The sequence below is a fragment of the Numenius arquata genome, chromosome 3 (assembly GCF_964106895.1).
Source record: "Numenius arquata chromosome 3, bNumArq3.hap1.1, whole genome shotgun sequence".
Taxonomy (NCBI): domain Eukaryota; kingdom Metazoa; phylum Chordata; class Aves; order Charadriiformes; family Scolopacidae; genus Numenius; species Numenius arquata.
This window is the reverse complement of record NC_133578.1, coordinates 56,747,506-56,760,026: the sequence shown is the minus strand read 5'-3', so window position 1 is coordinate 56,760,026 and position 12,521 is coordinate 56,747,506. Positions and strand designations below refer to the sequence as shown.

At 35.9% G+C, this 12,521-nt stretch overlaps 1 protein-coding gene across 25 annotated transcripts in view; it reads right to left on the bottom strand.

Moving 5' to 3' along the window:
• RIMS2 (regulating synaptic membrane exocytosis 2) overlaps positions 1–12,521 on the bottom strand; it is a 471,979-nt gene that overhangs the window by 344,860 nt on the left and 114,598 nt on the right. For all 25 annotated transcript variants that reach the window (XM_074145864.1, XM_074145875.1, XM_074145871.1 and 22 more), the window contains one exon: positions 5,927–6,237. In XM_074145864.1, coding sequence (XP_074001965.1) covers positions 5,927–6,237 — 311 coding nt within the window. The remainder of the gene's footprint in view (positions 1–5,926; positions 6,238–12,521) is intronic.

The window sequence follows — 12,521 nt, the reverse complement described above, 5'->3', positions numbered from 1 at the left end:
CCTCCTCATGTTTAGATGGAACTTCTTATGTTCAAGTTTGTGCCCATTACCTCTTGTCCTGTCACTGGGCACCACTGAAAAAAGACTGGCCCCATCCTTACAAGACCCACCCTTTAAGTATTTAACTCACACCAGTGAGAAAGAGATGATGAAAATGAGCTAATAAAATAAATAAATAAACAAATAGATAAATACATTCCAGAGTACACAAAGGGACAAACAAGGATTTGGCTTGAAGAAGGGGCAGAAAAAGGAACATAATAATCATGCTAATGACCAAGTAGAAAACAAAATGGTATTGCTTAATAATGTAATTTTTAATTATGAAAATATAGTCACCCTGGTCCTATTACATTCACTTTTTAGTTATAATTTTTCCTGAGATCTGACATTTACTAAAATTATTAAACTTGCCATGTAAAAGATAAATGACAACTAAATTGCACTACAGAAGTGATTGTTTTATCATTTGTGACTTCTAGAGGCACAAAGAGAGAGCCAAAGAAAGAATTTGTACCAGTAACAATTATTCATTCTCCTTTTTTATTTTAATTCAGTCTATATGGCTATGGTAAAAGTACGAAAATAAAAGGCCATTCATTGAATTGCCTCCTGCAAATCCCAGAACCACTTTGCTGCCAGAAACTACAAACTTGAGCTAGCAGAGTGCGGTATTAAATGTTAACCATTTCTCTCGGCTGCACTCCATAGATGTAACTTATTCACCTTTACACACTGATTTTCTAAATATGAAATTCAAACAAAACCTGTTATTTGTACTTCTAAAGAGAAATTAGCCTCCAAAGAACAGAGCACAGCACAGGATTATGAACACACAGTGAACTCTAACGTTCATGTTTGTGCAAGGTCAACAAAACAGAAGACATGGTCAACCAGAAAGGTACTGGCCTCATTAATTTAAAAAATTTAAAATGTTACAACCCTCATTTTTTTTCTGGTATAGCTGTTTTTCAGGTTTAATTTAGCTAAAAGGAAAACTACATTTAATTCCATAAATGTTAGCTGTAGTTAGCACTTAATAAAAAATGTTCAATATTCTGACACAGTTGAGATCTGTGTTTACAGATTTAGATTATTAATGGTCTTTTAGCATGCTTAAAGACATAGCTCTGATATACAGAAGTGTAACACTGCAATTGAAGGCCAAACTCTGCTTCAAAGATACCAAATATCATCACTGAATATCAAGGCTTCCCTGAGCTCATTCTGCATAAGAGCAAGAAAAGATGAATAGTCAGTGCTAGTTTTCAGCATGCAGTATGCAACAAATATGCTTAATAAAGAAAAAAAAAATTAATCAGTAACAGTAAGCAAAATACAAACATCATGTTGCAATGCAATTATTTTTGAAAAGGCACTTTACAGTAAATTCTGAAAATAAAATTCCCTAAAACCAACATGAGATTTGTTCACTGCAGAGAATGATTGCTGCTGTGTTCAGATTGTCACTTAAAGCTGGAATTAAATCTTTTTGTTATTTGCTTGATAAAAACACTCTTTAATGTTTGAAAAAGAAACACAGCAGTTTTAGAGTATTCTTTGAGGCAGGTTAGTTCTGCTGCAGTTAGGGAAGTTTCCCTTAAAAAAGGATCCCAAATTGCACCTACCGTCGGTCAGAGGCCCAACACTACTCGGTACAGATTCTACAGCTAGATAAAGGCTAGCTTTTAAAGAAAAAAAAAAATCCAAAACCAAACTCTTTCTTTTAATCATCACCAGGAAAAAATTAGGAACAACTAGGTCATTGGTTGTTCTGCTACACTGGGGGAAAAGTGGAGGGAGGGAAGCAATGCACATCTCAGAAAAACCACACTTCAGTCGCAGTGCGGCTGCACGACCTGAATGTTGCGTTAGCATTGTCACTATTCACATGAGTGGGAGACCCACAAAACCGACATTAGAATTGTACAAGCAGTTTTGTTTCGCAGAAGAAGAAGATTCAGTTCTGCAAATAAAAAGAGAGAGAGAAAAAGCTCCCTCTCTTTTCCAGAAGTTAGAATAGAATAGAGATGCTATAACCCATTGTAACTTATTACTAATAGGTAAAAACATAGTATATTCACAATACGTAGTTTGGGCTGTTAATAGACAATGTCAGTACCATTCAGAAACTTCTTAGAGAGACTCTGCATGTAGACATTACAGATGGTACCAAATACTTTACTCATCCTCATAAGTAGGTTTAGCTTAAGCCTTGTCAAAAGTGTCTAATTATTTCATTAAAACTTCTGCACTGAAGGATATCTGACTTTCTTGGACCCAAGGTACTACTTTTCAATAATTAAATACTGCATTTTCTCTGGCTCCCTTCCCATAAATTTCTATTGCTTCCTTTGGCCATAGCTAATATTGGCCATAGCTAATATTAATTTCCTTTTTATGCCACTCCAGATTGAGACAGCAGATACGCATAGCTTTAGTTTCTACCCGAAAACTGGAATAGCCATGAAATGTTGATCCGCACCCCTAAACCTATATGTAATGGTATTAAATAATTAAAAGAGGAGTTCTGTGAAGAAGAAACTAACTCGTTTGTTCTAAGTTATTACCCCAAGAATCATATAAAGCATACACTGAAACAGAAGATCGACAGCACAAGAAACAAAAGCAAAACTACCAAGACTACAGTTTTCACAGTGACATTGGTTTCACTTTACAGCTCCAAGGACTGACTATCAGAGTGGTGAAAAATGCTGGAAGAGGAAGATAAGAACTTATTTGGATGCAGTTCAAATCCCATAAAACTTAAATCTTTAGTTAATATGTTAAAAATACTGTAAGGTACCTCTACTGCCCAAATTTTGCACCCTGTTCTAGCACCACGGAAAGTCAGTGACAGCTCTTTGCAGTCATGCATGGAAAAGAATATTGATTCAATTTTAAACTCAACCTGAAAATACTTGTATAAAGTATTAAACTTATTCATGAAGTGAAAGAATATCATTATGCTTTCTCAACAGTTGTGGTTTTTTTCTACTGTGGTGGTGAAAATGTTCAAAAAAATAAATTCATGTCAGCTAATTCTTACAGAAAGAATTCTAAAAAATTTAGAGACACTGTTGTCCTTAACGGATACTTCTGAACACAAACAATCTGCACATTGCACTGTCACTCTGACTCCTGGATATCAACTCCTTTATTTTAAATACTTTCTCTACACAATTCTTTTAATATTTCTCACTTCCTTTAAATATGTCAGCAGGTAGAAAAACATAGGTAAAAAAGTTTAAATGCCTCTATTTTACTTGAGATTGCTTCCAAATAAGCTTAGTTTCTACAGATCCAAGTAAATATTGTATGTTTTTTAAAGACACCTGGGCTAAAGATCTCTCAACTCAGAAACAATCCAAATCAGAGGCTGCACTATAGTGCTGTGTCATAACTGTTGCTGAAAAAAAATAGTAATAATCTTGGGAAATGGCCAGTTTTCAGCCTTTCAGAAAGAAATGTAATTGACTGATTCTGTAACATTGCATTGTCGGATTCTAAATTGCAATAAACTACCATCAGTGCTGTCCCCAGTATCAGTTGTCAATAATCCAGGAAGTAGAGACTTTTGAAAAAGATATAACATGAAACAGATGGACACACATTTTCATTTATTTAATTCATGCTGCTCTTTGATGTTTCTCAGCTAGCTTATGCCTGCTTGTTCCTCTCTCCTCCTCTTCCCTCTTATTTTGGTCTCTTTTTTCTGTCTGTTCACACCCTGACATCCCCAACTGCAGTCCCAAAAGTAAGAGCCTACGCTGCTAACACACTGGCACTCCTTCCAAGAACAGAAGCAAAGGGACAGAGGGGACCATTTTCATTCTACTGCCATTGGTAACACAATAGAATAAAACCTTTATATACACGTGTATTCATTCCATATGGAATATACACACAAAACCTGCATCTTCAGACCCAAGTAGCCTCAACAGTCTTGTTTGTTCTTACCGGGAATAAAATGCATTTTCCAAACCCACTATAGCGTGTGGAAACCACCACATAAATCCTCTTTTTTCCTGGGATAAAAGAAAAGGGACGATAGAAAAAGAACCTCTAAAAAATATATATATATACACACACATATATCTTTGAAAGGAGAAGAGAAGGAGGAGGGAAGGAGGATATATTTTATCTGTGTCTGCTGGCCTGGAAAATAAATACTGCTGTTGTGCAACTCTGCAGCTGCTCACTCTCTCAATTTGTTGTTTCCTTTCTGGTTTTTATGATTTAATCTCATATCCTTACAGTGAATCTGAAAAGGGTTCAGGCAGCTTTATTCATTAGTCTTGCTCCAAATCATGACCTTACAGATCGTGATTTTTACAGATACCAAGAACCAATTCTCTTTTTTCTGACATGGCTCGCCCTCTGATAGATGCAGCAATGATAAATTGACTCAGCAAACTTTCTCACAGTATTTTCAATATTATTTTTTTTTTGCATTGAATCTCATTAAAAGTGTCTTTGAGGAAAGCTTTTCTTACAGTAATAGAATGCATGACAAATATATATTGTAAACTCAAAGTTAACACTTTCAAATTTTGGATTCATACAGGAGGGATTAGGGAAAAACAAAACAAAAAACTCACTTATTCCCATCTACCTGAACTACACAACATTGTTTCATTAGATTAGAAATAGTTATGTCATCATCACCTTGCACTTGGAAGATGCATGTGTTGCTTCCTACTTAAGAGAGCTATTGCTTAAAAAGGATTGTGAAATGCCAGGTATATAGAAATGAGGTTTGTGAAGCAACACCTCTAGAATGTCACAAATTATTTACAATTTAAAACACTGAATTCATATGTGGAAAATGACTGAAATGACTTTACAATGGATCCTTCTACAAGCAAGAAAAATAATTATGTTACAACTCAGGCACTGCAACACCACCTAAAGATTTAACAATTCAGGCAAACAGAATGACACATAAAAAAGCTTTGTATCAGCATTATGGTTCCCTGTTCCCTGGCTTTTATTATTAGGATGTCATACACATTTTAATAGGACATTATAAACATTTGCTTTGGCTTAAGCTTTGGAATGAAGAAATCAACCATTTCACAAGCTGATTGCCTGCTACAAAATGACTGAGAAAAGATTTTGCCTATTCAAATAACTGTGTTGCTAGAAAGAAAACATAATGTATTGAATTATGAGTAGCGTAGGTCTTGGAAACAATAGAGTACATGAATGCCTATGATGAAAATAAAATAAAAAGGATCCTTTCGTATAATCCAGAATTAATGTGAAATTGGATAGCACAAATCAAAGAGCTGCATTGTATACACGCACAAATCTACCACCTGGACACACCACACCTCAGAATGGACCTTCTGAGCCCATGGATTACATAGAGTAATATTTTGCATTTCTTTGATTCACATCATATGGCAGTTTTCAGGGAGTCCAGCGCTATAACACATCAACACCTATACTCTGCTCACAAAGTTAAATCTGTGAAAACTACTATATATTGTTACTTCTCAACTGCCCTTAGCATAAAATCTCCACGTGACACAAATGATGCTAGTCTCACCTCAAACAATGTCAAATATAGGAGGGTCAATTACTGAAAGTAATCTAACACGGGATCCTCCAGTGTAAATATGGTAACATTCTGTACAGCACAGTGACTATGATTCAACAAAGTTGCAAGCACATGGACAACCTCAGTCACACACTCATTGTCCATAGCTGGTTTTTTTTTTTGGAGAACATATATTGTCCATGACCATCTGAATACCGTAAAAGACTCCTCAATTGCTGCTTCTTAGGATTGTTTCAAAAAGCACACTATGTATTTTATAGGCTACAGAATAAAAATAAGATAGAACTTAAAAAGGTAATATGAAATTTGTAGCATAAATTCAGCAGATCTTATCAGTATAAAAATTAAATACTTTCTTACCTGTCTGACGTTGTGTCACTTGTTACTTGATGCTTTACTCCTGAACCATTCTTAATTGAGTCTTGTCTTGTGAGCCCTTGAGATCTGTTTTTGTCCAAAACTTGTGTGGATACATCACCTGATGGTCCTTGGTACTGTGAATGCTCCTGCAGCTTTGCTTTTTTCTCTTGAGGTGCTTCCTCGTTCCGCAGACCTCTAGTACCTTCTTGGTCAGGCTGCTGTGGTGCATTTGATCCACTGTTATAGAACCAGGCTCCTGATTTTGTGAGGATTTCTTGTTGTTTTCGGCACAAGTTACATACCCACATTACCTGTTCAGACATGAAAATGAAAAATCTGTTAGCTTGTAAACACTGTATACAAAGTTTTCATCAAGATTACATCAACTGATTGTTGACATTTCCAAATAAAGAAAGAATACTATTTTAATTTTCTATTAAAATTACAATAGTTTAGCCACAGCACAATAAAATATGTCTGTACAACCTTGGAGGAAATTGGTTTAGAAAAAAATACAAACATAAAAATACTTTTATTCTACTTTTGTTTCATCATTTATAATACCATGGAAAACCACAGATAGTAGCCATATAAATGAAAAGAATCTACCTATTGACATTCCAATGGCAGTAAATGTAAGATTTGAAAATGAAGACTATAGATTGAGAATGATAGAAAAAAGAAAGGAATAAAAAATTCATTAAACATTCCATCCATTCTCTTACTAAGCAAGGAACTTTGGAATAGATCCTCTGCTGTTGCAAACAAGTAATTTTACAATTCTCCAAAATGCTCTGCTGATTTACTTCAGTGGTTGTCTATATTTACATAAAGAAGCTGACTTCAAGAAGAGACTTGATTTTCAAAGCTATTGTAAATTAAAGCCATTTTATAAATAAAGTAAAAAAAAAAAAATCACTCCACTTCATACCCAAGATTTAGCTTTCACTGTATTCTTACTAAATTGTCAAAATGATTGCAGCTTCCCAGTTGTGAGATCTTGTGCATAATAATGAGATTGTTTAATATTCTAAAATGTACTTGCTTGCAAAGCTTTTGTATCTGATCACCTTAGTCACATGGCAGTGCAGGAAATTGCCAGTGCCAATTATCTGTAAGTTAATTTCACATTCAGTTCTTATGTTATATGAGAATAAATCAGGATGTAATGAATCAAATACACCAGACCAATTATTAATACAATGGCACATTCAAACTGGTTATTGTGTTATCTTCAAATTTGGATTGTAGATAGCATTAAACCACTGCAAGTCCTTCACTTCTTAATACTAATTTTTTTCCAGCCTCAACTCAGCTTTTATGTTCTTTATGTATGTTTGTCTTAGTTCACAGACAAAATTGTGTAATTTTTACTACATGTTCGTTGAATGTCTACACTCAGCCTTCAATGTAGTTATCAAGCCTCCAGTTCTAATCCTACACTGAGCTGCCTCTTTTTCAAGGGTTTACAGTACAGGACATTCAAAGGCTTACATTAATGCTCTTCATTATTCTTTTAAAGGCCACTAGCTGAATGGTTGAACTACATGGAAAATGTAGTTTGTACCTCACAATATATCCAAGCTCAATCCACCAGAAAAGGTTTCAGAAGCTGCAATCTGTAGGCAGTTATCTAATAGGTATCTAATGGAAAATTTGGGCCATGCTGTCAAGTCAAGTCTCACCAAAAATGTTTTGATGAAAGCTTCATATAGAAGGTTACTCGGATGCAGAGTTGTACTCAAATTAAACTCCCTGACTGCCTCATTCACAAACTGCCGGGCTGGGGCAGGAAAAGGAGGCATCACTTGCCTATTTAATGGTGGCGATATGCCCCATCCAGGTAAATTTCCTTCTTAACTTTTTATAGTGCTGGTACTCCATCTTTGAGAACTGCTTATTCCAACAAGACAGAACAAGCTATCAAAGCACTGACGGTAAAAAAGAGAGACTCCCTGAGTAGCAGCTTGCTCTCTGAAGCAGGTTAGATGTTCTGAGAATGGTCAATACTGTGTATACTTCAGGCCTGGCCATCATTCAAGTACTAATGTAAGAACAGGTCTGTTCTACCTTTGCTAATTAAGTTTAAAAGTACAGAAAAGCTCCAAACTTAAATTTCAGCACCAAACACAGAAGTATTTTTGCCCTCTTTAATCAATAGCAATTAAATGCCTTTAACATTTCTGCTTGGTTTGTACACAGCTGAAAGAAGTTTTAAACGTTCCATATATATATCAGTGCAATGAAAGGATGAGATTTGAAACAATTATTTAAGTATACAAACATATAATATTTGAATGACTACATGATAAAATCCCCTAAAGTTTTTGTGTGCTATTTTTCCTTCTATTAGTAGATGTTAGAATGTCACAAAAACTAAGTACCACAGTCTAAACACTTGAGCAACTATGTCCTTGGCTGACAGCCACATTTTGTCCCAGGACAATGCACTCCAGGATGACCAGTATTATTCCCTTGTACCCAAGAGAATGAGAGGTCCTTCTGAATGAACATGATTTAATATCTCCTCCTCCAAAAGTAGAATCAGGAAGAGTACTCCTGACCTAACCTCTTCCCCATGACACACAAAATTTAGTGACCTGTTTCAACATAGATCTCAGCTCCTGCCAAACCAGGTAGACGACAATGTATAGCAGAACAGAGCAAAGCAATTGTCAGTGCTGTGAGACCCATATGAAACAAGCAAACATTTTATTATAAAAGTTCAATCAAACCCAGTCCCTGATTAAAGATGCTATGCCTGTCTTTGTTGCCACTATCTGCTGTATCATCATCTGGTATCTTATTTTCACCTCTGTGTCTTGGAAGCTGCTTTTCACTATCAGTGACACTTTAAGGAAGACACCATATTATCTCCCAGGCCCTACTGAAGTCAAACTGCTTCCAATTGTTTCCATTGTGTGATGTTTCTTACAGACTACCAAAGTAATTGGGTCACACCTGCAGGAAACAATATGAACACTTAAACTGAAAGCACTTCCAAAAACAAACAAAAAATATCTTAAAAAAATTTAAGATTTTCTTTAAAAAAATTTTTTCTCTTTTAAAAAAGAAAAATTTACTTAAGGTATTTCATGTTGAAAAAAGTTCAAACAAACAGCATGAAAAACGCATATATTTATGCCTTTTGTGGATTTTTTTCTGCCTTTCTGTGAGTGTTTCATAATATTTATAGTTAACACTTCCATAATGCCTTATTTCCAATGTAATTTCAACATGCAGACTTCCACAATGTTGACACAAGCAGTTATAACTTCAGCTTCAAATAGTCACACACAATAAGCGGAATGGCAGCTGTCACACACACGTAGAAATTTAGATGCTTTCAGTGAGCACCAAGAAATTCAAGCCTCCGATTAGTACTGGGCTGACCTGACTTCTCCATCTTATTGTAGCATGTAGAAGCATTCTCGCAATTTAAAAAATACTAGCGATTTACAGTGCAGACCTCTCAGTTAAATGACAGACACGAATGCAAGACAGTAGCATAAGAGCACAGACGGGAAGGTGGCATGTTCCTGGACAGGATTTCTCCTTCTGCCCCAAGGGGCCTGTGACAGAGCACTCAGCAGCTCAAACACATGCAGGGTGGCTCTATCCTTGCCAAGTCCCCACCAGGACAGAGCTTTTCATGTGACTATGACAGCAGCACAGCAGAGGGAAGAAGGGGAGACTACACCAATGGATTGCATGCTTAATGCATGCATTTTGATCTATACGCAAAGAAGAACCACAGAAGTTTCCCTTCTAAAATAGTAATTTAAAAAGGGCTAATGCCTTACATCAAGAATCTGCACTTTAAGTAGGCACGCTACCTACTACACCCATTTTCAAATCTCCTAACACGAACTCTAGAGTTCCAGTCGTGAACACATTTTGTACACAAACATCAGTGTTGCAATTTGAGGGTGTCAGTTCCTCTCAGCATGAGAGCCCTGCCAATTTGAAAAGGGAAAAATGGACAAATGTCTGCTTTCCATCATCTCTGATAATTATTTAAGTACTATTTTAAAACTAGAATCTAAAGTGCCAGTGGTACTGTATCGAGATGTGCATTTCAGTACAAAAGACTGAAACACCATCTAGTGCCTAGGATAAGAACTGCTGAAGTTCTTTTTCAAATAAATTTCTCCTGTAAAGTGTGAAAATAACAACACGAAATTATCTAGCCTGACATTTTCACATTAACTCTTAATTTAATTCCGTCTTTTTAAGAAAAATTTCTTTTTTTATAGAACACTGAAAAGAAGTATTCACAATTTGGGTTAGACAGATTTACCTCAAAGCTTCCACGTGCTTTCCATTTACAAAGATTAATTCCATATATGGAACGAACAAGTTCTAAATATTTTTTGATTTCTTCACCAATTTTTACAAGATTATTCTATAATATGCTCTAACTTCTGCTAACACTCCCCAAAAGCTTTCGTCACATATCAGCACTTTTTATTACATAAGCACACAAAACCAAATTCTGCAAAACCTGCAATATCCAAATAGTCAGCCATTTCACATCTACATATCAGATATAATTAATGCACAAAAACTCACTCTTTTGTATTGTCCTAAATAAAACATTACAAAGTTGTCTAGCAGATTAAATTCTTCAAAACGCATTTCACACACCACTTTAAATTCAAAAAAACAGAAAAGAGATTTATAAAGAAATTGCATCTGCAGACATTTTAAAGCAAAGTTATGTAATTTAATAAAAATATACGGTATTACAATAATTTTAATATTTTAGACACGTTATGTGAAAAGACAGCTAACTTACAAAATACTGTTCACTGTTTCCCTAAGTATAATTATAGATGGCCTAACACTAGCCTCTAAGAACAAAACAGAAATCTTTATTTAAGATTAGATTAACAGACACAGTATATTTGATTACATATCAGCCTGAGTTTGATAGCTTTGATGCTACAATCTCAGAAATAATTACACCAAATCCTCATCAGCCTTCAGAACGCTACTTTGAATTGCAGTTATGCAGAGGTGAAAAATCATACTGGAGGGCTTCCATGGGACAGTAAAGTTTATTGCTATGGTTCTACCATATCTGCTTGGCAGAAGCCTGTAATATATCAGCATTATATTAACTGTGATGCTTGCTGCTAGAGTACTTCAGAAAATTTCTCTTGATTTAATTTTTTTTTTTTTTTTTGGGGGGGGGGGAGGGTCCTCATATTTTATATAAGATATAATTCCTTAAAAATTATACGAGGTAACAACAATACAGTGTTGAAAGGAAGGGGGAGCAAAATGGAAAAGTAGGAAAACTCTTTGCTTGGGTCCAGTGTGACGGTAACTAGACCTGTTTACTAACATACTAAAGTTAGTAGGTTTTGATGGGGTTTTTTTCCTCAATCTGTCACAGATGTAAATCAACTTCATTACATCATGGAGCAGTGCAATGTTTGAAGCCACCCTGTACCAAATAAGTTTTTTCAAAGAAGGAGTATTTCATCTCCCCATCAGTCATTATGTTGTCTTGGAACAGACACTGCTGAATCAGCGTTGGCACTCAGTATCGTGAGTCAGCTTCCTCTCTACAGCCATGGAACTCATGATTATATAGCAAATCTATGCCTCTTTGGCTAATGTGGCCCTTGTTTAAGTAGGACTCAATGGTATCTTCCTTACCTTCCTTATGATTTTATGATTCTATGCTGACCTTTCCCCATTTTGCCTATTTGAAATAAAAAAGTGTTTCTAATTAACTGAAAGTTTAATCAGTGGGTCTCACGGTTCTGGAACTGCAAGGGTCACTTTGAACATTGTCTCCCCCGAAAATGAGACTGACCTGCTTTTCTGGTTCTATGTTTGTTTCTGAATACATTAAAATCTCCCAAAGTTTTATGGAATCATAGGAACATTTAGGTTGGAAAACACTTTTAAGATCACCAAGTCCAACCATAAACCTGACACTGCCAAGTCCAACCACTAAATCACGTCCCTAAGCACCACATCTACATATCGTTTAAATACCTCCAGGGATGGCGATTCAACCACTTCCCTGGGCAGCCTGTTCCAATGTTTGACAACCCTTTCAGTGAAGAAATTTTTCCTAATATCCAATCTAACCTCCCCACCCCCAGCACAACTTCAGGCCATTTTGTCTTGTCCTATCGCCTGTTACTTGGTAGAAGAGACCGACCCTTACCTCTCTACAACCTCCTTTCAGGTAGTTGCAGAGAGAGATAAGGTCTCCCCTGAGCCTCCTTTTCTGTGGGCTAAAGAACCCCAGCTCCCTCAGCCGCTCCTCACAGGACTTCTTCTCCAGACCCTTCCCCAGGTTTGTTGTCCTTCTCTGGACATGCTCCAGAACCTAAATGACTTTCTTGTAGTGAGGGGCCCAAAACTGAACACAGTATTTGAGGTGTATTTTCCATTAAGATATATCAGCACTATTAGTTGTCCTTGTCAGAAGTGAAACTTTTTAGTACTCTACATATTATTTAGCGTTCAAAGTTCTTTAAATTAGAATAGAAGACATCTCGCAGTTAGCTATAAAATCCTACCCATTTGGTTCTATACACCACCAAAAAAAAACCACTCATGTCTGCTCTAA